We start from the raw sequence: 25407 nt of genomic DNA, 5'->3' as shown, positions 1-25407 counted from the left end.
GTTGACAAATCTTTTCTTCTCACCACTGAATTCCTTGATTCTATTTTTGCTGTGCATTGAGCTTCAACATTTCATGGTCAATGAATTTAACCTGGATTTCCACTCCTGTGCATTACTGAACTCACTACCTCAGGGAGTGAGCTAGATATCAAATAAATGGAAGTAAAAATATTAATGAGTTTCTGTGCAGTATCACAGTTTCTTAATAATGATCCATTAAATCTTAAGGTTTTCGTCCATGTGCTGTCCTCTCTTTTTAAAATTCTGTAGTTCCAGTCTGCTATGAGGCAGCAATCTGCAACAATGTCATTATTGCTTAATTTCAATCCTCCCCTCCCTTGGAAGAAATGTTTTCTTTCTACAGTAACAAACTCACCTCTCCTTAGTTCTCTTTGGCAGAGAGACAAAAGGAGTCTGCCTCAGGGTGATAAATGTATTTTCAGGAGCTCCTGTTAAAATTATGGCTCTATTTTTTTGTTCTAATTTCACAAACCAAAATAACAACCCTTCTCACAGTGCAATTAAGGATTTCACATACACCAGGAGAACCAATAGTAAGACTTAAGTACAGGAAAATAAATGCTGGAGCCGGAAAGAAGGACACAAAACACATTTTCTTGGTATACGATTTTTTTTAATATATTAAAAAATTACAGTTTCAATAAAGAAGTAGAAAAATAAGAAATTCTTTGGAAAGTGCTTGTGAAATACAAGCAGTTCCCCAGAAGGCATTAATTATCTGAACTACCACACATAAATGATCCAAGCATCCAGTGAACTACTGAGACAGTCCCAATCAATACACCGAGAAGAGACTTTAAAAATGGAAAATATACTTTCCCTAAAAGGTCTATGTCAAACTGGGGAAAGCCAGGTCTCAGGTACTGTTCTGGAATCCAGCTTCACTTGGGTCAGTATCGTGCTCCTTAAGTAAGGGAAGAGGAAGGGGAAAAAAAAGGAAAAAAAAGAGTTTTAATGACAGGATAGAACTGTAAGACATTTGGTTTAACTAGATATGTGTGAAATGGGCAATTCTTGTTAGCACAAAATGCTGCTCTGCCAATATGCTCCAAACACACTTTGAAGCATTAAATTTGCTATGAAGAATTCTTTCAGCACACCTGCATTCCAGTGCAGCTCCTGAAGAACAATGCTGGTCACCTCTGCACTGCAGCACTGGCCAGAGCTGTGAACACTCCTGAGGACTCCCTGCTCTCACTCAGGCACCAGTAATGAACTGGATTTAGCTGCAATTACAAACTACACTTGCATGTACTAATCCTCCAATTAAAATAAATGAGAGACTTAATAAATTGAGCAGTACATGTTTTATGGAGATTAACAACCATAAGTACTCTGGATCACACTTCACTGGTCTCATTTATTGCACAGCTAATGTCTTACATCACCTCTTGCCTGTGACAAGTGTAGCTGCTACAATGACACACCACCCTCACTGCTGCTACTACCAACTACTCACTTGTAATTGTTATTAAAATACCTGATTCAGTTTCTTAAACTCAACCACTTGGAAGAAGATGTGCTCCAGGATATATTTGGCATCTTGCTTGTCCTTTGGGAGTTCACTGGTCACTCCCAGGATGTCGCCGCATTTCCGCACGTAGAACTCCAGGTCATCGTCAGTGCCTAAACCAGCACCCAGGGAAGAAGGCAGGTGAGTATCACACACATCTGGAGCAGCTGGCCAAAAACCTGCTCTGAATCTCCATTTGCTGTTGGCATCCTGGGAGGTTCAGTCCCATCACTAAGCTCAGTGGACTAGCCATGATGTATTCCTGCAGCCAGTACCTGCTGCTCATCTTTACGTGTTTAGAATAATCTTAACATTTTTACTTCAAAGATGTGAAATTTATCAGCCAGGGTGCACAAAGCAATTTATGCACAATATAGGAAACAGCAGGCAGAAGCATGCATAAAATGTCATGTAACAGACAAAATCTAATGTCATGGTACATATAAAGTCACACTATTAATTTCCAAAGCCTTTCAATTTCTTAGATCAAGATAAGAGCATTAGATTTTCCTAAATGAAGTCCATGCTCTAAAATTAAATATAACAATTTTCCCCTAAATAAAATGGACTTTTATTTTAAATGTGGAAACAATCTGCTCCACTTACATTTGTTTGTGATCTCTGCAAGACGTGCTTTCTCTGAGGAAAAAGTTTCATCCAAGTCAAACAGTTCCAGAGCAGGAGGAGGCAATTCTTTGAAAGCAGGTGGAAAAACCTTGGAGAGAAAAAGCAGCATGGCTGATTGCTACAGATTTTTCTTACACTTTATAGATCTCTAAAACAACAGTCTTGAACATATATTGGACTTGAAGAAACCCTTTTAAAAGTCAAAAGCAACTCCAAAGCCACTGAACCAAGGGGCACCATTTGAAAATCCCATTTTTATGTCATAAAAATAACTGAACATTCCAAAAGAATTTAGTCACAGGTATGCCAGAATTATCACCCAGCATCACAACTAGACATTCTTATTTGCAGTTTCAGTTTTGCTCCATGAAACCCAGGTGATGGCTGAGAGCTGAGGAACTAAATTGGCCCCAACAGCTCACCCTGAAAATATATTGACATCAATTCTGGTCAGAGTATTCTCTGTTTCATGCAGGCATCATTTATATCACAAGCTGGACTTGGGTTTTTAAAAAGCAATGAAGGAGACACCCCTTTCAGTTGCACTTCCAAAGCTCTAAAGGATCCCAGTGATGCTTTCTCAGTGGCCAGGGTAAAGCAGGATGGAACAATGATGGCAACATTCAGATACTCAAGAGATTCCTGCCTTCTGAAATGAGTTTGACACCCCCCTAGCTCATGTTGTTGCTGTCAACCCAAACATTGCTGGTTAAAGTTTGATCAGCTCCTGCTGTAAACGACTGATGCTCCACTTTCTGCTTCCCCTGAGGATCTGGGAGATGGAGGCAGAGCAGGACAAACTGGCTCTTCCCTGGCAGCAGGCAGTGCAGTACCTTCACCACCACAGCTTCCTCAAATACCACATCATGTTTTCACTGGGAAGGCTGAGCCAGCACCTCACAGGACTGGGAGCAGCTACTCAATCAAAGGCTTATCACACAAGGATTCTGTTTTGGTACCACACACTATATTTTGAAGCTCTTTTAATAAATTAGAAGTGTAAATGAGTGCTCTTTCCTAAAAGATAGTCCCTACAGTGTAGTCAACTCCCAAGTGATTAGTTATTGCTACAGCATTTCTCACTACTTTTTTTACAGAACATGGAAATGACATACAGAGGTTTTGCATGAAACAAATGAAATAGAGACTCATTAAGGTTGGAACAGATATCCAGGATTATCAAGTCCAACCTTCATGGAGAAGGGTTCTCCCTGCAATATACAAGCAAGAAAATTACTCACAGCTGGCTGAAGGACAGGTAGTGGAGTCTCAAATTCAGGCTGAATAAGTTGGAGGGGTTCATGTTTCATATTCAGTTCTTCATAAGCTCTGCAGCACAGAAAAATTCCAAGTATGAGGAAAAAAGTGATACCACATCTATTTCCACTAGCAGGCTATAGAGATGGATTTTTGTGAACACACCAGCATCAAAGTTTTGCACTGCAACAGCACAAAAAAATGGGATGTCAATTTTATAAGGACCTCAGAGAACTACAGATCAGTAATAAATAACTTCTACAGTGAGAAAATTAAAGTTGTGACAGGGGAAGATAATGATAGGTGAATATATAAGGTGACTAAAAAAATCACAGCTCAATTCTACAATCGACTTTAAGCAAGACGAACACAGATGAAGGAAAATGATCCAGCACAAAACAAGCAGAACTGGGATTACAAAAAAAAGTTTTATAAGGAAGTCAATAAACAAAAGTTATTTTTTAAAAAAGTATTTCTTATGGGGTCAGAAGGGAGATCCTCCTGTGAATTCACAAGAAGTGAAAATACAAGAAATACAGAGTAAGAAGAAAAAGTGTCCCCAGCAGAGTGGAGTTTATGGAATCTGTGTTAAGCTGCCACTACTCAAAGTGTTCAGACATGATCTGGGTAACAGGGGAGTTATGATGGACAAAACTGATAGTGACAAAAACCAGTAAAACTGAGCAGCTGATAAATCTCAAAACAATTACTGGGAAATGCAGAGGTGACTGAAATGCAGTTTTCAGTAAATGCCAAGTAATTCAAAAGTAGAAAAATGAGCACTCCAGAAAGTGCCCAACTTCACAGCAGACAATTCTCAAAATATCAAGTCAATGAATCTCATGTAGTCAGAAAAAAAAAGGAGAAAAGAGGGCCAGAAACTACAGCTAAGACAAGAAGCAAGAGAAAGCATCATTGCCACACTGTACAAATCTATTTTCTGGTATATCTATATTCAAAATGCTCAGTCCTTCCAGCTCTTAAGGAGACAGAGTTAAAGCACAAACTGAAAATGCAGAACACCAAATGGAATAAATAAATAAGTAATAAGAAAATTACAGCTGCTGACTTGATAACTGAAGGGAGGGCAGTTGTGTCCAGCTGATAAAGGGATGTATCAAACAGCTTTGTGAAGTCTCTGGGGTTCTCATCTCCTTCCTGCAGGCACACTCGCAGCTGCTCGGAGAGCGCGGCGGTGTCTGGGAGCACGGTGTAGTCTGAAATCTGGACACACAGATACACACCCCTGTCATCTGAAATGGCCCACCCATTCCCATTGTCTCTTTCTACCTCATATCTCACCTAAAATCTCACTCAGAAATAAATATTTCACTCTTTACCAGGTATGGCCCTTTGCAGTGCAGCTCACTAGATCAGTAACTGTGCCACCTCTTCTCTCAGCTGTAAGCTACCCAACACAGGGGTGCTTTATTTGGATTTCTGTTAATTCTTTAAAACAGACAGTTTTCTAATCAACTGTGCAAAACCACTGCTTTTTATGCACACAGAGTATATAACTTAATCACATAAAGATATTTCCAAATAAAAACAGCATTTGTATACAACTAAAACTGACACACAAGTTGATCCCTGCTCACATACAGAAAATCTGCCTTTCCTTCCTGCACATTCCTCTTGTCTCAGAGCTCAGAGTAAAGTGCAAACTCATCACACTGGAGCAGTCCATCTCATAAACATGGGCAAATTGGAAAGAGACTCTCACAAATCATATGTGATGATGAATACCATGGTATTCATCTGCTGATGAATACCACTCAATCTAAGGCTGAGTGGCACCACTAATTTTTACACCTGAGCCATCTGTCTACTCAATCCTAGACCATGAATAAAGGTTCTGCAACAACAGCAGCACCCATCCTGCTGTTAGCCACTCTGTGCTAAACACAGGGTGTGCCAAGACCAGTGCTGATCCCACTGCTCTTTACCTCCTTGTGATGGATCTCTCTTACCTCAGGGTCCTCCATATCCATCTGGTTTAAGTGGATATCTGATGTTGTGAGCCACTGGAAAAGCACATCCTGGGGAAGGGCAAAACTCAATTACTTTCAGGAGGATCCAAGTAATCTCATACTATGCTTAAATATTCCTATTAAATCTCTTAAATAACATACCATGAAAAATTAAAAATAAGATAATAAATCAAAGAATATCTCTTAGTATTAGCTGAGAATTCCCATACTGAATCCATTTCATAGCTGTCTTGCTCTAAAATGAAGCTGAGCCTGGAGTGCTTTACAAATGTTGTGAAGTTACAACAGGGTGTTTTTAAAGAAAAAAAAAAAAAAGCAAACAAAACTCCCAAAAAACTCCAACTTACCATGATCTTACCATTTTCTTCTTTATCTAAATACTGGTCATTGAACATATGGGAAGATCCCAGGGCTGCCATCTTTCCACCTTTACTCTACCAACAAAGAATACAATATAGCAAAAATTCCTTCCAAATCACATTTTCAGAGGCAATTGTTATTGCATTGCATTACTTGTCAACATAGTAAAAAACTGTGTTAACTTGTTCACATTCATTAACAATATCAATCCTGTGCTTGTAACTCTTTACTACTAAATTTCTGAATATATTTTTATAAATGAACAGGGGTGGATGAGTAAAACAATTTATGAAAAATCTACTGGTTCCAAGGTGAGAACCTTGAAATTCAATATGCTGTATTTACAGAGCTAATAATAATCTTATTTAATAAATTATTACTAAAACAGCAGAAAACCCCAAAACTTTTAAGAATTAAAGGCATCCACCAGTCAACCAAAAAACATGCAATCTTTGCTGAACACCTCATTAATTCTCCTCTGAACCCCATGCAAAGAAGTTTACCATAAAAAAAAGTCAGGAGTCAGTGGGCTCATCTGTAATTTGCAGATGTATCAAAAACTGAGGTGGGTTTGTAAGTACCCTCAAAAGATCCACTCACAATTTCTGTGTGGGGCAGGGAGAATGCAGGGAGGGCCCCAGGCAGCTCATACCTCATGCTGATAGAAAGCCAGGATAGGCCTGTTGAGCGGGAAGCAGACAGACCCTGTGGACAGGATTGCCACAGCTGGCTTCATCACATTCAGGGTGGCTCCAAAAGGATAAACAAAGGTGAGAGCTCTGCAGGAAATACAGGAATTCCATAAGCACTTGCATGCACCAGGCAGGCTGGACAGATTCACAGAACTCAAACTGAAACCCATAGACTAGAGGCAAACAAGATCAGGTCATGAGAACAGGAATTCCTTTCCAAACCTATCCCTCCTGCTCCTTCAGAGGTTACCAAGCTCTATTAAACAGATTGTCCTTTCCAGATATAACCTAAGAAGCACAAGAACATAAGAAATGCATTACAAAACCTCACCATAAGCACAGTGTACTGCTGCTAATCACAAACCTGCCAATTCTGAGGTGTTCTACACATTTTCACATCAGTTTCCTCACAGAAAACACTTACTGTGAGTCATGGCCCCTTCCATCTTCATCTGCTGTCTCAAGCACTGTTTTCTTTGCAGCTTCACTGATTCCCCTTCGAGATATTGAAAAACAAACCTTACTGAAACAATCCAGTTTACAAGAGTTTACTGTGAAGATTCACATACCCCAAATATTCACCTGTTCAAAACCCCATCAGAGATGAGTGCTTCTTTTGGGTGGTGGTACTTGTAATACACATTTCTTACTACAGCATCTTGAAAAAAGAAAAAAATATAGAAATTGACATCTTAGCTGATCAGTGTGTTAGATTTAGCAAAGAAAAATTAGTTTGGCTCTTGGATTCCCTGGGTGCTTGCTTTTAACACCACAAATCTGGCATTTGGCTACCAAAAGAACTGAAATCAGCCTTCACTACTGTTTCCTTTTGGACAGAATAGATTTAGGATAGGAATATGTTTGCAAATAAAAAAAAAAAACCCCACAATAAGTTAAGCACATCACCATCTTCTGCAAAGCAAAAGAGACAAAAAGATGATCCAGTTAAAAAAGCCTTTATCAACTTTTACAACTCAATTTTTTTATACATCTTCCAAACACTTGATTAATTGAGTGCCACTGATGCAAAAAAAGTTATAGGCTAGAAAAGCCACCAAAGACCCCAAATATTTTATGTACACTGCCTTGGGTTCTTGGGGCTTTTTTCCACATTGGCAGCACAAAACTAATGAGTGACATTATATTGGTCTGCTAAAGTGCCACTTCTTATTCAGGGTGAGCATTAAGTGATTAAATCCTTTAAAATATGTGGAAAATGTTTTAAATTAATAGGTTTTAAATCAAGAAATTTCCCTAGAATTATTTTTTTTTTTTTTAGTAAATTAAAACTAACAACTACAGCAAAGGAATAGAAATGGCCAAGCCCATGTCCATGGAAAGCCTTTGCTGCGCTCCAATATTACCTTGCCATGTGCATGCAGATTTAAAGAAAAAAATATTTTAGATGAAAAAGTACTTTGTGAGAAAGATCTGCTTGGCTTATATCCACAAAGGCTGAACTGCTCTTTTCAATTTTCAAATTGATGACTAAAGGTAGCAGTGAGCCCCATTACCATTGTTGAAAATGATCCCATATTCTTCTAACAAAAAGTTAATGTTTGTGCCATTCCGGGACTCTCCACCTTCTCTCAGCATCACCAGGATGGCCCCACCATCCTCCAGGAATTTCTTCAGAACGGAAAACTAGAAATCAACAAAGATCCAGGAAAAAAAAACCAAACATGAGAAGCTATGCACTAAACTGCATGAAGTTATATTGAGATGAGGGGAGAGAAATTATTTTGACTGCTTCCATTTAACTTTGCCCTATAACAAAAACATTTCAATTCCAATGTATATGAACTCATTTAAAGCAGCATTACAGCAAAGTCTTCTGTCTTGTTCTTTTCTACTTAAGCAAATTTTAAAACATAACTAACTTGAAAACAATTATTGACTTCTTACCTCATCAGCACTGAACTTCTCTCTTGGTCCTGCTGTAATCCACAATTTCACCCCAAACAATCTCTCAGAAGTGATCTCATCTTTCAAGCTATGAATAGATTAATAAAGACACACATTATTCCTGGATACAGTCCCGAACCACAACTTTTTCCTTTTGTTTTTTTAATAAAGGACTGGCAAATGAACACAAAGTAAATCACTTCAGTCACTTTGCATCCTTTTATCTTGGTTTCAAGTTGACAACTTGAGCAAAAATAATCCTTACAAATGCCAACCAGCTAAACAGTAACGCTCCTCTGACAAGGCACTGTGGCAGCTCCAGAACTGCTGCAAGCTGTCACAGCTGCTATTAAACTTTGCACCTGAGGAGCTTCCCATTATTCTTCTTTTTTTTCTTTTTGGTCTGGCCACATTTCATAGAATAAGATGAGGTGGAAGGGACCCACTGGGCTGTGGAGCCCAGCTCCTGTCCCTGCACAGACCCCCCAACAGCCCCACCCTGGGCACCCCTGGGAATGGTGTTCAAACTCTCCTGGAGCTCTGGCAGCCTCGGGCCGTGCCCGTTCCCTGGGGAGCCTGGGCAGTGCCGGCACCCTCTGGGGAAGAACCTTCCCCTGACATCCTCTCTCAAACAGCTCATGCCATATTTTGCAGCAGTCAGATAAACAGTACCATCCACAAAAACCCTGCTTTCTTTTTGGCCCAAACTCCAAATCGAGACAGACCCACAAACCTGTATGAAGAGCTTTATCCTTACAATTTACACTCCATCTCCTTCAGGTGAGCTCTAGCTCCCAAGAACCACCCACAGCATCCCACAGGGGCAGAAGATGCAACAGGGCGCAATCAACGCGAGAGAGCGACCTCGGCTCACGACACACACCCCCAAAGGCGACTCGGGTGCCCAGCGCGGCCCACACGCGCCCGCCGGGGCCTCGCCGTGCCCCGGGAGCCGCACCTCACCTCTGCACCTTCCAGCTGCCCCGCAGCCTCTTCCGCAGGGCCTTGTAGCCGCCGGCTGGCGTGAAGCTCTCGCCCTTGGAGGCGTTGAACACTATGGCATTGCGCGGGCCGCTCTCCATAGGCTCCCCCGGGGCTGCCGGAGGGCTCCGGGGAGCAGCGGGCAAGCGCCAGCGCTCCGGCGGCCCGCGGGTCCCCAACGAGCCCCCGCCGTGCCGCCGTCACCACGCGCGCCCTAGCAACGCTCCGGCCGCACGCATGCGCGGGTGGCGTTTCCCCCCCCCCCCCCTCGAGTGCAGAGGTCGTCGCAGTGGTTCGCTCCACTCCTCGCCAGGGAAAGGGAAGGGGCGGTACCACTGCGAAGGGCGGGGGGTGTGACGGGGCGGGGACAGGGCGGTGCGCTCCCGCCCTCCCTCAGCCCCAGTCCGCGCCTGTCGGGGCTGATCGCCGCCCCGCTCTCTTGGAGCCCTCTTGCCTTTCCGGGCCTTTGATTTTGTTTGTGTCTGAAATCTCAGTCCTGAGAGCGGCAGGTTCTTCCCTGTGAGGGTGGGGAGGCTCTGGCACAGGGTGTCCAGAGAAGCTGTGGCTGCCCCTGGATCCCTGGAAGCGTCCAAAGCCAGGCTGGATGGGCTTTGGAGCGGCCTGGAAGAGCAGAAGGTGTCCTTGCTATGGCCTTTAAGATCTTCAACCCTTCTGTGTTTCTGTATGTGCTTAAATTAGGGAATTCCTCTTTAATTTAAACCCAGCAGTGTCAGTCACTTTTTGCCTGCAGCCTTGCGCTCTCAGGCCCAGCAGAAGGCAAACAGCCTCCTTCCCCTCTTACCCAGGACACCCAGAGAAGCACATGAGTGTTTGCAACTTTAATATAAACCATGTCATATTTCCAATGACTTCAGCATATACAAGATAGAGCCTGATAAAAAAAACCCAAAACACACAGTGGTACCAGCACAAGGTTCCCCCGAGCACGAGCATCACACAACTTTTAGAAAGCCCCTTGTTTATCCCCGTGTTGCTTTGAGCCCCCTCTCCTACCCCCAGCAACAGCACAGAACAGCTTAAAAAAAAGTGGGAAGTGACATTCAATGAATACACCAGCTTTTAAATTAAGGCAGAATAAATAACTGTTCCACATGAGTGATGGGCATTTTCAGGTGAGTGCTGGAGCGTGGCCACCACTCATTGTTCACTGCCCTGTGCTCATCACAGTCGTGTTGGTGTGCCTGGGGCGAGTCAAGCACATGCTGTGAAAGCACCCTCACCCCCAACCAGAATTCAGCTATAAAGTTATTTTTATTTTTCCAAGCAACTCAGTCTCTTTCTCCACCCCCACCTTGATCTGGGATTTTCCTCCTACACATTGGCTCCTCCATCACAGCCTCGTTGTTGCTTCAGGAGCATCCCAGTCCTGGGCCAGAAAGATAATGCACTCACTTTGAGGAGGATCAGACTGGCATGAAAGGCCATAGTGCAGTTCAGAACTTACAGATCTGCAGCTGCCTTTGGAGCAATAACTGATGAACAGTTTTTCACTCAGCCCAGGATGAGCAGCTTGAGTGACAGAGTTCATGTAAAGGAAAGAAGCCACTGTTCATGGTGATGTGAAGAGTTTCCTTTTCTGTTGAGGGCTTTGAGAAAGACATGGACATAGCTGAGCATAGCTCCACAAAAAAAAAAAAAAAAAAACAACCTAAAATAAATGTGTCCAGTTACAGGGACATGGCTGTTGATGTGAATGATGCCACATACCTCAACCATAAATATAACCACAGAGTGAATACAATTCTGCCAAGCAGCACAAGACACTCAGGGAAAATCATAGTCAGTTTCCCACTTTCCCTGGGAGGGAAACACTCATTTAGAGAAAAAATCCACCAAACAACAAAAATTAACAGCTCTGTTCCATCCCAGCCAGTTAGTGTGTTAGTGCCAATTTCCTTAAACCATGAGCAAAGGACAGTACCAATCCTCTCAAAAGGGGGAAAAAACCCAAAAAACTCCATAAAACCCATTAATTTAAAATATGGCTTGACAAAGCCTTTGTAAAACTTAAATGTCCTCTTCAGTTGGTGCATATGAAAATCCTAAAAATGCATCTGAGGCACTGGAGCTGCTGGCTGCCAGGTCAGGCGTGCGGGTGATGGAGGCAGAGATGGCTTCCTGGGTGAACTCAGGATCAAAGTGTCGCAGATCAGCTGGGCCAGCCTAAGCCAAGGAGCAGACACACAATCATTGAGGGAGCAGACCCAAACCTTGTGTTCAGACAGCCCAACACAGCTGCTCTTCCAAAAGAGCCATCACTACTGCATCTGCAGGTCCCAACCCACACCTCAGAACCCTCAGCATCGGCATGAGGTATTTGGAGAGGATCCCTTCTGTAAAACAGACAGAATTACCCACTTACCACATTGGGGTTGAATGGAGGAGTAATCCTCTTGTGATATAAATCATCCCAGTTTATTGGGCTGAAGAATACATGGCTCTTTATCTCAAGCTGTACAGAAAGCAGGAAGGGAAAGTGAATTTTCTGCTAACCCTCATTTTCCAGCACCTGATCTCACAGCTTTAGGAGGTTGACTTGAAGTTCCCACATACTCATATCTGCAAATCCTTAACACATGAGGGTCGTGGTCCAGGAATCCCCAAAGGGAAATGACCCATCACACACTGGTGTCCTTAGCTGGCCACCTCCCCTCTCCCTTTGGAAATCCAAATCAACCCCATGTGTTCCTTGTAGGAGGCTGAAGGGACAGACTGTGTGGGAAGGTTTTTCCAAGGCAGTGCTGTTCTGAAAAAAATGCTCAGAATAGAAATTTCCCCATCCATCCTCCCTCCCTCCTGCTCATAGTGAAGGCCACCTACAAAGTCTGTTTTGGCACCCAGCCTCCTCTTCTGGTCCTTGTGGAGAAGTCCCTGAAGGATGTCACAAGCTGCCACTGTCTTGGTTCCTTGGATCTGTAGTGGCTTGTGCAGAATGTTGTCATACATCTGAGACACATCCCGGCTGTAAAAAGGAGGCTAATTTGAAAGAGAGGAGAAGCAGCCAGGTAAAACATGAGCTACCAGAAGGAGCCACACATTGCAGGTCAAAATGAGTCCTGCAGTGAGTAGATGAGGGAGACATGCCACACCTCTGCTCAAAAGGGCAGTGGTAGGATTGAACCAGATCATTAACTCAGGATTTAGTTGTCTGTCAAGTACCTTGTGAGCACCAGACCAACCTCACACCACAGGTTATGCAAATCAAATTTCCACTATGCAAAGTAAACCAGCCCATTTCCAAACTCACCAGTCCAAAGAGCATTTCATAGAGGACAGCTCCTAGACACCACCAGTCCACCGTCCTGTCATAGGGCTGCTTCTTTAGCACCTCAGGAGCCAGATACTGGGAAGTCAGAAGGAAATGTTGGAGTCAAATTATAAAGGAAGGGCTTTGCCCTCCTTAGTCCCAAATCTGGCTGTAACTCAAGTCAATCAAATGCATTAAGAATAGCACAGATGCTGTTCTTAGTATTATCTAATAAACTCTCCACTTGCTTTGGAGCAATGGGGTTGAGAGACACCTACCAAAACCCTCAAAGTGTCCTTGAAGGCTACAGGAGGTTCTCTTCCTTGAGAGGACTTCTACAAGCATTTGATATCTGCCACAACTCAGCCAACACTCCTGTCCAACTAGGAGATATCACACATCTAAAAATCTCCTGTATTTTTGAAAAAGCTGCAATTTTCAGCCCCAGTAAGTCTGTCCAAAGCAGCAAAACTACCAAGAAGCACCATCAAGGAGCAACAGCTAACAGTTTGAGCAGTCTGCAGAAGTTTCCCACAGAATTACCTCTGTGTACTCTCAGGCCCTGTCTAGAACAGGAAAATACCAACACACACCAAAACTAGAAAACTAAGCTGAAACATTCCTGCTTGGTTCATGCTGTGCTGTTGGATAAGTGAAACCTCACTGGCAAAGGAGGGAAATTCCTGCCCACTTCTGCTGAGCTGGAATGCTGAAAGGTGCCATGCTTACAGACCCTTTGCCAAGCTGCCTGGGGAAAGCAGCAGGACAGGTATATTACCTAGGCTGAAGTGCATCCAAAATCCCCAGGCTCAGAGTAAGAAGCAGGCAAAAAAGCCTCCAAGAAGTCAGACTGGAAATAGGTTTTTGCAAAACCCAGTTGGAGTGCACTGGAGGAAAAACATTTCCTCCCCTCTGAGCAGTGTTTGCATTCCAGGGGGGAGCCTGGTCCCCTCCTCTGCACAGAGCATTCTGCAGCTCCTGCATGCACCAAGGACACAGAGGAGAGCACAGCAAGGTCCTGTGCATGGCAGTACCAGCAGGCTCCTTGTTCTGCACCACTGGGGTCTCAGAGCAGGTAAACATCCTGCTCCCAGGAACAAGGTTGTCTCCACCTCCACAGTTATTTTCACAAGCCTGGCCATTTCCAAGTGCAGGAACCCCTGCCCCAATGGCTCATTCATACTCCAAAATTGCCGTGTTGTTACAGGTAGCTGTTCCTGCTGGATAGGGAAGGCCTTATCTGAACTCGAGCTCCAGGCTGACAGCCTCAGAGAGCCCATAATTTTTTGGTCACATAAGCACAAGCCCCAGAGCACCAAGTGTCTGAAGGTTTCCAGCCCCCGGGTCTCAGCAAAGCCCCAGCACATGCAGTACCTCAGGAGTGCCACAAAAGGTAGAAGTTGTCTCTTCTTGCTCCATTCCTTCTTTGCAGAGTCCAAAGTCTGTCAACACTATGTGTCCCTAAAGAAAAGAGAAACTTTAGCTTGTCCCACTCTTTATGGAGAGGAGACAGGATTTCCAAGTATTTTCCTATGCATTACTATCTCATGTGGGTTTTGGTTCCCCACTGCCCATCTGCCTCCCCTCCCTCCCATTATGTTCATCCTATAGTACAGGTATAGGAGCCTGTAGAAAAAAAGTCTCAATTTCTTATTTTTTATTTGCCTACAGCTATATAGTCATGAGGAGCTCCAGCACTGCTGTGATTTTCTCCTGCTGTATCACAGAGCCAATTTATGTAACAGCCACCACCAGAGCTGCAGCAGTGACCTGCTCTTCACCGCCCTGATCCCCCCACAGGTCTGGTCCCAGCTTCTGGGAATGAGCCCCAAAACCATGCCGTTCTTCAGAGGGCAAGCCCTCTCATCCCTCCAGGATCTGCACAGAAACGCAGTGGGGCAGACAGACAAAATCCATGCCATCATGTCAGCTGTAGTTCAGCTTGCAGAGCCACAGCCCTCTGCTTGTGGTCCTGATGTTTTTAAAGCCAGCAGGAAGACAGCCCAAGCTGTGAATATACCTGGCAATCCAGGAGGATGTTCTCAGGCTTTAAGTCCCTGCAAGACAAAGTGCTGTTTGAGCAGATTTGGCCAGATATTTAGAAAACATGGATCAGAAACTGTTTCAGCTAAGAGCAGGAGCTAATAAAGCCTCCCAATCCAGATCACCAAGACCTTCCCAAATTGCAGACTCCTGCCAGTATACATACATGCAAACATAAATAGGCTGCTTTCCCACAGGATCAGGCATTAGCCTGCATTTCCATGCACAAATGGTTACTGAGAGATGATTTCTTACTTATTGAGCCAGGTTTATTTGATGTCTTTAAACTCAATACCCTCGGACTGATACTGGGAAGGGGAAAGAATGGTTCATTGCCCATCAGGTCTTGCAGGATAAAGTGCCAGCAGCGCAGTCTTGTCTGGGCTAGGATGTTCTTCAGCTACTCCAGTCCTGCACTTCACTTCCCCAGTGGATCCCTTTCCCTTCCTACACTGCACCCCCTGCCAGGGCAGGCTTGGAGCCCCTGCCTTACCTGTAGATGATGTTTAGGGAATGCAGGTACCCAATGGCACTGGCCACTTCTGCAGCGTAGAATCGGGCCCGGGGCTCACGGAAACAGCGCTCCCTTTGCAAGTGGAAGAAGAGCTATGGGAAGGTGAGAGGATTGATCATGTCTCCAAATAAATTAAGGCTAATCTGGAGCAAGGCTGAAAGCCAGCTACATAAGTGGAAAGTGATTTACAGCACATAGCACATTAACAGCCAAGTGAATTTAAGCAATCCAAACACCATTCTAGAAATTGTTTCATTTTTCCTCTTTATCATTCACAAAACTTGGCAATTAATTCTCAAACCCCCCATCATCTGCTGATCTGGTTAAGCTCCTAATTTGCTACAACCCACAGGCTGATTACAGTGGTACTATGGCCATGAGAAGTGATACATGCAGAGAGCTGAACCTGCAATGGTCCCCAGCATCAACTTGATTTGGGCAAGATATCCACTTAATATCTTCCAGCCAGTTTTAGATAGCACAGAAAGACAGCTGAGAAAAGTAAGCTTCTAGAGGACAGAAAAAGCCTAAAAAGTTGCAATGGCATCATCCCTAAGCACTAGACATGGATCCAGAGCTGGCCCACAAGGGGGTTTCCCTGAACCTCACCAATGCCAGCATTTCCCATATTTTCCATAGAATTTTAAAATGCCCCAATACCACTTTTCTCAGAATATTTACTTTGGGAATCAACTGACTCAAGTCATAGCCAGCAAGATCTTGACTCAATTTACAGGTGAGATATTCCTGCCTGCTCCTTGCCAGCAGTCAAAACAACATTATCCCTCCGCATCCTTATCTTCTGACAAGAAATAGTTTTAAATAAAGCAGCATGTTTGGGAAGGACCAAAAAGGATTCAAACAAGGCCTGGAAGTACACTCACCTCTCCTCCATTTACATAGTCAAGCACAAAGTAAAGCTTCTCTGAGGTCTGGAAGGAGTAGTGGAGTCCCACAAGGAAGGGGTGCTTGACATTTTTCAGAAGCACGTTGCGTTCTGCCATGATGTGGTTTTGCTATCAAGAAGCAGACAAGGCTTTAAGGTTTCAGGCAATGATCCAACCCAGCCTGCCCTAAGGTCTCACTGATGCTTTCGAAGCAGGTGGATGCTGGGAGCCCACGAGGGTCATTTCCAGCCCCCAAAAGAGAACCACTCCCTCCTATCTGACCTAATTAATCTCTGTTCTTTTGTTCTCATGGCACAGGCAAATCCATGTTTAACATGTGAACTGCCTACCTGAATGCCAGGTACCCCAATTGCATTACCCAGAGAGCTTATACACTGACCACATTTTCCAGAACAACCCAGCAGAGCAGGCATACCTCCTTTTTCTTGAGGATGGTTTTCTTATGCAAGACTTTGACTGCATAAAAAGTCCCATCACACTTGCGTTTGGCCAGGAGAACCTGCAACACAAGGTCCTGGTCACAGCTATCTGTCTCAGTGTCAGTGTGTCCTCACCAGCTCAACACTCTTGTGAGTGATTATACACAGAAGAACTACTTCAGAGGGCCAGGTACAAGGTTTTAAAGACCAAGCTCCAGCCCTCTCAATTCCCAGCACTTTTTCATTGCCAGAAGAAAAGCATTCAATATCTCCACATATATCCCCTAGACACCCAATAGAAAATAGTTTTGGAGTATTTGGGGCCAGTCCCATTTAAAGAATCCTGGCTATCTCCAAGGTTTCTCCAGAGATCTTTTGCTGAACAAGTTTGAAACTTATTTCAAATCAATCACTGCTCTTTACTATCACCACCCTGAGCATAAACAACCTCACTCTTCAGTCCTTAGAGAGGTTGAAGGACCTTAAATTTAGAATGGACTATTAGTAATGGTGTCTCAGCTTTTATTTAATCTCAGTCCCACTCAGGCCAAACACCTCAGGAGAGGTGCAAGCAAAGGACACAGCCAGAAACTCCTTCGGCAACACATTTTCCTTCCAAGCTGCCTCCAAACAGCTACAGCCCACCTGCACAAGCCTACTTACTTTTCCAAAGCTTCCTTTGCCAATAACCTTCAGGAAGTCAAAGTCTGTTGGCTTGGCACTGTTGGGCAAGAATGAAACAAGTTAATGTTTCTGGGAGAGAAACATGCAACAGTAACAGCACCATCAAAGCAGAGATCCTGCTTGGAAAAAACAGTGTTTGTGAAAGGGATTAAAGGGCGCTGGTGGGCGACCCTCACTCCCAGGCAGCTCAGAATTCACACTGTGTAAGTCAGTGCACCCTGCAGAGCACGAGCAGCCCCTCAGCAACCTGGGCTGAAGGCAGCAGCAGGGACAGCACCTGTCAGGACTAAATGATGCCCTTACAGGGGTACACTTTCTAGAGAAAGATAGTCAGGAAGCCAGCAGTGACAAGGAAGAGCTTCCCCTACTACCTCTCAAAAGCAAAGGGACAAGGGCTATAGACACGGCCAGGAGAGGATGATACAATAACTACCAGCTACAGCTTAGTCTTGGAAGCTGGTGCGTTGGTGGCACATACGGTGTTAAAGGCCAAGAAATGTAACTGTCCAGACTCCTGCAGACACCACCCTGTGACACACAGGGACCAGCTGCATCCCCCTACCAAATCTCTTCACACTCCACACCCTACCTGGCTTTGCAGGGAGCTTACTTGGGGTTAGCAGAAGGTCCGAGGTTGATGTTGTCAGTTGGTGTTGAAGGCTAGAGAAGATAACAAGAATTTTAGTCACAAGGACTATGCTGCAGGTTGGGTTTTCCCTTCCTCAGCACAGCAACCCTCACACAGAGCCATTGATAAACACCCAGTGGATATGTCAGCAAACATTTAAGGTCTCTTTAGATGGCCTTATGCACACACAGCATCACAGAGCTGCAGCCTCTCTCTTTCCAAAGACAAGGGCATACATACACACACCCATGCTCTTCCTGTTCCCTAGGGACCTTACTGTCCCCAGACTCTGGGAACATCATGCCTTGTCCAAAAGGGCCTCCCTTTTGTTTTTCCCCACCCAGTATCACCCACAGGACAGGGCAGCAGCAAGAGTCCCAGCAGGCTAACTGTCTCTCTCCTTGTTTTTGATCTAAAGGCAGCAGCCCCCTTTGTCCCAAAAGTGAGGATTTGTTTGCTCAGAGCCATGATCTCACCTGTGTGCTTTTGTCTGGGCTCCGGGAACGATCCATTAATAAAACAACTCGTTCAGCACTTGGGAAAAGAAGAGGAAGTCAGTGTTGAGTACAAAATCCGAGAGAGAAACAGCTTCAGATCGTTAACTTGCCAGGGAGTAGTGCAAGCCCCAGCGTGTGCACCCCTTCCATCATAGGAGGGCTCAGCTGAGCTCCCCAGCACTGCCACCCCCAAAGGATGGGATACCTGCACTCTGGGGGAGGCAGGGAACTGTGTGTGCTGTCAGGAGATTAGGGAAGCAGGGCTCCTGGCTGACCAAACTTATCTAATATTGGCCCCTGACTTGCAATAACAGAAACTGCACAAGCACATAAGGGCCAGCACAGCCCCAGCAGCAACACAGCACCAGGCCAGGTGCAGTCACAGCTCTCCTGGCCATGGCCAGACCCCTCTGCAGGCAGATGCAGCCCCCTCCTCACAGCACAGGGATGCTGCAGCCCAGTGAGTATCCCCACAGGGCAGCCAGGAGTCCAGCTAGGTCCAGGCACCACGGTCCATGGGGCTGGCAGCGGCCAGAGGTCACTCCCCTGGGCAGGTCAGACCAGGGCAGCTCAGGGACGTTGACATTGCAGGGAAGAGGAGCTGCCATGGCAGCCAGGGCAGGCTTGGTGAGCAGAGGCATTAAAGACCTCTTGTCTGCCTGGCACAGCTTTTGCTGGGGCTGGAGAAGCCAGACTTGAACACTCGTTGGTTCAGATCCATCCTGCCTGAGCATCACTGGGGATGGGTGAGCCTTGCCTCAGGGATTCCTCCCTTTGGTTTTAGGGGTTCCTCTATGCTCTTTGCAAAAGCCAGAATTAAGAAGATAACATGAACAAAACAGCTCTGCTCCCTTCTCCTCTGCCCCAGAGAGCTTAACCCTCCCCCTCAGCCCCACCACACTACATCAAGGCTCTGAAGGCTCTCATCCCCACAGCCACCCTCTGCCCCACCCCTCCCAAAAAGGGGGCCCAAAGACCCCACCAGCCTCCCCACATCTCACCTGTGGGTGCTCCCACTCTCTGCCCCCACACACCACCAGGCACAGACCCCCAGCCATCCCAAAGAAACCCCTCCTGCACAGCCAGGCTGGGCATGGCAGGAGCTGCCAGGCAGCAGCGGATGCTGGCAGCTGTGTCAGGGACTGCCCACATCTGCCTGGTGCCAGCCAGCTCCATCCACCACAGGGGTTATCAGCTGAGCTGTTAAAGGGCTCCCATCCCACTGGGAGGGGTTCATACTCACTATGAGCAGAGCCTGGAGCCAGAGGCCTTGATGGTTTGTTCTATCCTCTCCCGGCCGTGCCTGATGAGTTCTGTGAGCAAAGTTGGAGCACCGAAGCCGATTAGCTGGCAGCGTGATCACAAGTGCACAGAGGCACATTTGTTCTTCACTGACCTTGCTCTTCTCTCCACAGCCACCCTCCTCCCCCCTCCACTCACATACCAAAATAACCAGGAAATTATAGGAACCAGGACATCTTCCCTCCCAGCCTCACCAGGAGCCCTCAATAGCTCACAGGACAGGGAGGAGTGCCACAAAACAAACACCCTCTCTGGTGGCCAAGGGGACTCAGGCTGAAGCACCACTGTCAAGCCTTTCTGAGCCACCTCTGTGTCCCCAGGGGGGACAAGGAGAGTGCTTACAAGGATGAGGTTGTACTGGGATACGTCACACACTTGGCACATCCACTGTCCCTTCCATTCAGGACTCTGTGAGTAATTAGGGACGTGAATGAAACCTTTCAGGCCCTGCAGGAGGTAAGCCAGCACACACACATCACAGCAGTGACTTGCCCAAGGACACATAGCCAGTGCCAGAAGCTGGGATTCCCATCATAGAGCATCCTTGCTGCTCAGCTCTGCAGGCAGTTGCCACCACTCATCATCATCATCACCTCTCCCTTCACAGAGAGGAAGCACTGAGCCTGCTCCCTGCTGCACAGGCTGAAGCCAGAGGGAAGCCCAAGGAGTGCAGCCTGTACAGAGGAGTCCTTTGTTTTGCATAGGAGTAGATACCAAAATTATTTCAAGACTCAGTTTTACTCCTCAGTTCTGCCACTGAAGGGAAAGCAAGAATCAAAACATTCACAGAAACAGGTTTCCTTCTCCATTTATAGATACAAGCAGGCTGGAGTAGCTCTTCTACAGACCAAGGAATGGGCAGTGCCAACTGCCAGAGCACATCTCCCTGGGCAAGGATTTTGTAGGACAATGAGTTTTGAGGCAAACAAGCCCATAACAGAGCCCTTCCTGCATGGATCTTCAGATCTGCCAGGCAGGGGGTCCTGAAACTTCTGAGAGCCCCTGAACTGGCCCCACCAGCAGATCTGGGATTTGGGGGCAGCTCTGATGAGCAGCCAAAACACTAAACTGTGGGTTTAGAGTTTCTGAATGGATAAGAAAGGCAAAGGGAATTTAAAGCAAAGCCCACAAACCATGCAGAGGGAGAACTTACAACATCAGGCTGGTCTGAGCCCCTGACCTTGTCCATACTTTGCCCTGCAGCAAGTCCAAGATCCTGTCCCAGCTGGCAGCCACCAGCAGGGACAGCATGCAGGCAGCACCCAGACAGATCAAGCCCCATCTCCTCCCACTGGGCATAGTCCTTTCCCTGACAGCCTGGCTCTCCCAGGTCTGCTGAAGGTCACCCAACACCTGCCTCAGGGCTGTGTCTGCCTCACAGGCTGCTGGACAGGCTGGGCAGATTCATGGCCACAGCAGAGGGACATCACTGCTGCTGTGTCTGAGCAGACAACACTCCCTGGAGGATCCAGACCTGGGAGGAGGCTGGCACAGGGCACACAGGTGTGTGTGGACAAGCCCCAAACTGCACATGGCAGCAGTAGCGAGAGAAGTGAAGTTCCCACCCCTGCTCAGGAGCCTCTGGCCAGAGCAACTCAACCCAACACCTCACTCCTGCTTGCTGCCTGCAGCTCCATCAGGTGATACATCCCAGTTCCTCCAAAGCTGAAGCCCCACAAGCTTAGGCTTGGCCTCAGGGCCAGCTTGTCACCACTGTTCTGATCCCAGATTCAGGGGAAATAATGACTCAGGCACAGATGGAGATATTACAGCTTGGGCATCTTGGAGAGCACATGGGCAAGCCATGAAAACACATCCACATGCCCTGGATGTATTTACAGGATGCAGGACAAGTCCCTGACTCGCTCCAAGGGGCTTGGACAAGCCTCTTTTAGCAACCTGCAGCCAGGCAGGAGCCCCTTCCAGCCTGGCAGCCCATTCATGCCTCCCTCCACCAGCCCTGTTCTGCTCCACTGCCTCTTTGCTAGAAGTGAAGCCACTCAACAAGTCCCTGCTGACCAAGGGCAGCCTTTTCCAGCGCAGCTTTTTCATTAAAGGGACTTGCTCTGAGGTTAAAGTCTCTGGCACTGAAGCACCATACCCATTTGTAGGATGTGTATATCCCCACCCCATCACTTCCTGTTCAGGTTCAGAGCCACCTTCCCCAGCCCAAGCCCACCTTCAGAACCAGGTTAGTTTGTGGTTTAAATCTCACAAGCAGACAAGCAGGCTTTTCCTTATCACTAACAAACCCTACCCCCCAAAGCAGAGAGATTTCCTGAGCGCACACACTGAACAACAGAACCAGAAATAGGTCACGAAGATACGCTGGAATCCTTGGTTATCCATGCCCGGCTGCATCCCTCCTCGTGCCTGCTGGTGCGGCACGGATGCTCCAGGCACGACCAGGGCCACAGAGAGCATTGGCAAAGCAAGTCTAGGGGAGCACATCAGGAACACAGACCCCTGCACCCCACTCCCCCTTCCTCAAACACCCTTTCACCCCAACTCCCAGCCACAGGCACCCACCAGGCAGGAAGCACCCGCTCACACAACAGAAAGCTGCTACTTCCAAGTTGGAGCAGTTTCTGCAGCTAAATCTCCCCCCACCACACATCCCTCGGTAACATACGTTTGCTTCCCAGCACAGCACGAGCAGCTCCCTGTTCCTCGCACAGTTCTGCCAGTGGTGACCCACATTCCCATGCCAGCCCAGCGTTATTTGCTACAAACACATTACTAATGCAAGGCGTACCTTGCACGGAGACACAACCTCACAGCCTCGTCATCTGCGGGCTGCTCCCGCCTCCTCCCCGATGTCACCGCTCTCGGCAGCCTTCCCTGCCTAACCTACATCGCAAACCCCTCGGAGCGAGTCCCTCGTCCCCTCCTGCTCTGGGAAGGGCTGGCTGCCAGCCTGGAGAGGCCTGGCAGGGCTGTGGCTGGGACAGCAGGTGATGTTGTGGAGGAAGCTCAGAGTTTGGAGGGGCAGGGGTGAGGGAAGGGCACCCACAGGTTTCACCCAGCGCAGGGGCTGCTCTCAGCTTAAGGGGGAGATGCCCCAGTTTCAGCTCAGAGAGGAGCAGGGAGGGAAGTGGGAAGGAGGATTCCTGCAAACACGTGCTTTTACTGGGGAGAGAAAAAAAGGCTCAAGTTTTCCTCTGCTGCAGATCTAAGAGATAGCTGCAAGCTAGTACTGAACTCCACTTCCATCCCCACTGAGACACTACAGTAAGTCCAGGGAGAGGTTAGGAAAGACTTTAAAGAACTTCTGCATTTGAGGAAGCTTTCTTAGCCAGTCTCTGGAGACCTATTGGCTTGCCCAATTTTCTCCTGAAGATCCTGTTCCCTACACCCCAGGGACACTGCAAAACAGAGCAGAAACCCAGCCAAGCAGCCCTGGCTCAGGGCAAGCTGGAGACAGCCAACCTTTGAAATTTTAGAGAAAAGCTACTTGCAGAACTTAAAGAAAACAGCAGGTGGCTAAAGCTTGAAGCACTTTGTAAAAAAATAACTCTATGAAAACAAGTCATCAAACATACCTGGGAGCTCATCTCCCACAGGCTGAGTCCTAAAGCATGGGAAGCAGTCCACAAGCACCGAGCACAGAGACCTCTCATTGCCCACACTCCCCATCCCTGCACCAGCCCACTCTGCCTGCCCTGCTAGGCCAGGACCCCAAAGCTCCTTCCTAAAACACAGAGGGGAAGAGCTTTGCTTCCTGCAGCAGCTCATTTAGCCCCTAAACAGAACCACCCCCAACTCCTCAGAGTGATCAGGCCACTGCAGCATTTTTAAAGAGAGCAGGAAGAGCTCACCAGCTGCAAAAGATGAAGAAACACCTGCTAGCTGTACCCAAGGAGTGAGAATTTAAGTGGGAGGGATAGCTTTGGATGGGGAGGAAGAGGTGCAGGTGGTGTGTAGAAACAAATTGCAGCATGGCAGGTAGATCAGGTGTTCTGAATAATTTTTTACAAGTCAGCTGGAAATTCGTCCTCTGTCTAGTGGTTTGGAGGAAGGTCAAAACTGGCATTTGGTTCAGGTCAAACCCTGAAGAAGCTGCTTTTTACAGTGTCCTGGGGACCCTGGAGGGCTGCAGCCAGGGCAGCCAGGCTGGTGCTTTGCAGCACTGCCAAGTGCAAACATAAACACATGGGGAGCTTGGTGATTTGAGAGACCAGAGACTGAGATCTGAGCAAAAGGAGATCTGGGAGAAGGGCTGATGTCTTCTCTCTCTTCATTAAAATTAAAGCAGTTGCTTTTTGATTCCATTGTAATTTTTTATTAAAATCTCCCTGCATGCAGCTGCAGCAGCAGGAAAGCAGCTTCTGGAGCAATTTCAGTGGTGGGTGCAAGGAGGTAGAAGCCAGGCTGTGGCAGCATTCCCTGTGGGAAGCAGAAGGGCTGGTCACCATGGGATGGGTCCCTCACCCAGACTGCAGCTACCAGAGGAGATCATTGGGAACATCTCATGTGCTTGGTGCCCTGTGTAATGAGGGAGGGGAACCAGCATTTTACTTGAAATATTACCTTATTTCTGGTCAAAAGCTGATTTTTTGCTCAGCCAGTCAAAAAGCTGAGCTTTTGACTAGTCAGTGTCTTCTGCTTTTGTTTCTTTAATGAAAATCTTGGTGTTATCAACAAAATCTACTTGATTTTGATTTCCATGGAAAAAGGCATCTTTAATTAAAAACCCACTTTCTATCTGTAGAAGAGAAAGCAGGAGGATCCTGTAGGGAAAATTGCAAGAGCTAAAATGCATAAAGCACCTAATCTGATGACAGCTAGTGATGGACAAAGTGATGTTGGGTCGGTTTTGTCCATCCTACCCCCTCTGTGATGATCATTAGCCCTCCAGGGCTGGGTGTCCCTCAGAGCCTGGTGTCACCCAGGGCCAGGTGTGAGAGGCAAAGCTGCCACCTCTGTGTGTGTCCCATGGGAGCCAGGCTCCCTGCAGCCCTTGCTGGGCAGTCTGAGCCCAGCTGGAGCCCACCAGGAAGGCTCTGCAGCCCAACACTTGTGGGAGACCATGGAGAAGCCTTCTCCATGCCCTCACCATGCCCAGGGCTCAGTGCCACCCTGCCACCCAGCAGCATTACCTTTTGTCTTGCCCAAGGCAGTGGAAGAGGGCTCCATCCAGGCAAAGAACATAAGCCAGCCAAAATAATCTTCTCTCCTTGCAGCTGGGGCAGGAATTCAGCTGCTGGCTCTGGGTGTCCTCGGGAAGCAGAGCACACAGATGTTCCTCTGTCTGCAAAGGTGAAGGGCACAGGATTGAGAGCAGAGACAAGTCCTTGGGTGCAGCACTGGCTGCCTGCCAGCCAGGCACAGCTCTGGGGCACAGGGACAGCTCCTGACCCTCGCCTGAGCAGCACCCACCCAGTCTGGTGGAGATTACTGGGGGGCTCTGCCATCACCCCAAGTGACAAAGCCCTTTGGGACTGGCAGACAGAGGGAATGGAAGAGCTGAGACGTTTGGCTCCTGTAACACAGGGGAAGTAATTTACCCAAAACCTGTTAAATTCATGTATTTCTGCTGTTGGGAAAGGATTTGGGGTTTAGATGCTTTTGAGGAGCTGAAAACCAGTTCACCCTACCTGTACCCAGGGTGACTGCCCCGACAGCAGTTGCTCCCTGGCACAGGAGCAAACATTCCCTGGAAGCACAGGGACACATGACCCATGGGTGAACCTGCAGGGCAGGTCCTCATCAGAAATTCAACATCACACATCACCAGACACCTGGGGCAGCTGCAAAGGGCTCTGCCTGTGGAGCCCTGTGACTCTCCCTGGAGAGG

At 46.9% G+C, this 25407-nt stretch overlaps 2 protein-coding genes across 4 annotated transcripts; both read right to left on the bottom strand.

Moving 5' to 3' along the window:
• Nucleotides 1-620: 620 nt before the first annotated feature.
• On the bottom strand, nt 621-9598 carry IFT52 (intraflagellar transport 52). 2 transcript variants are annotated; one of them, XM_084217665.1, is made up of 14 exons: nt 9330-9598; nt 8367-8454; nt 7976-8105; nt 7044-7119; nt 6886-6957; nt 6422-6548; nt 5757-5843; nt 5389-5457; nt 4488-4642; nt 3403-3490; nt 2141-2249; nt 1502-1647; nt 1122-1247; nt 621-925 (listed from the first exon to the last, which is right to left on the bottom strand). In XM_084217665.1, the coding sequence occupies exons 1-13, from the start codon at nt 9446-9448 to the stop codon at nt 1158-1160; spliced, it is 1356 nt and encodes a 451-aa protein (XP_084073791.1). In that variant the 5' UTR covers nt 9449-9598; the 3' UTR covers nt 621-925; nt 1122-1157. The 2 variants fall into 2 exon arrangements, with proteins under 2 accessions (XP_084073791.1, XP_084073792.1); XM_084217666.1 differs by lacking the exon at nt 1122-1247.
• Nucleotides 9599-11375: 1777 nt separating this feature from the next.
• Nucleotides 11376-24761, bottom strand: SGK2 (serum/glucocorticoid regulated kinase 2; the record flags this gene model as incomplete). 2 transcript variants are annotated; one of them, XM_084217911.1, is made up of 14 exons in its annotated part: nt 11376-11531; nt 11731-11820; nt 12189-12344; nt 12616-12711; nt 13990-14076; nt 14636-14672; nt 15152-15264; nt 16057-16188; nt 16496-16579; nt 17163-17220; nt 17794-17843; nt 18288-18345; nt 19552-19621; nt 24710-24761. In XM_084217911.1, 14 exons carry the CDS (start codon nt 24759-24761, stop codon nt 11376-11378), a joined length of 1239 nt encoding a protein of 412 aa, XP_084074037.1. The 2 variants fall into 2 exon arrangements, with proteins under 2 accessions (XP_084074037.1, XP_084074036.1); XM_084217910.1 differs by lacking the exon at nt 24710-24761 and adding an exon at nt 23153-23345.
• Nucleotides 24762-25407: the final 646 nt, after the last annotated feature.

Source organism: Fringilla coelebs, assembly GCF_963513975.1.
Source record: "Fringilla coelebs genome assembly, chromosome: 18".
Classification (NCBI taxonomy): Eukaryota; Metazoa; Chordata; class Aves; order Passeriformes; family Fringillidae; genus Fringilla; species Fringilla coelebs.
Note: the sequence above shows the minus strand (reverse complement) of the source record. Positions and strands in the feature narration are given on the sequence as shown.

Excerpts from the sequence above, each read along its gene's own strand:
- IFT52 (XM_084217665.1), bottom strand. The coding sequence starts at position 9,448 with ATGGAGAGCGGCCCGCGCAATGCCATAGTGTTCAACGCCTCCAAGGGC. Across the intron at positions 8,106-8,366 it reads AGAAGTTCAGTGCTGATGAG|TTTTCCGTTCTGAAGAAATT; the intron begins GTAAGAAGTCAA and ends GTTGATTTCTAG. Across the intron at positions 6,958-7,043 it reads TCTGATGGGGTTTTGAACAG|GGGAATCAGTGAAGCTGCAA; the intron begins GTGAATATTTGG and ends AATATCTCGAAG.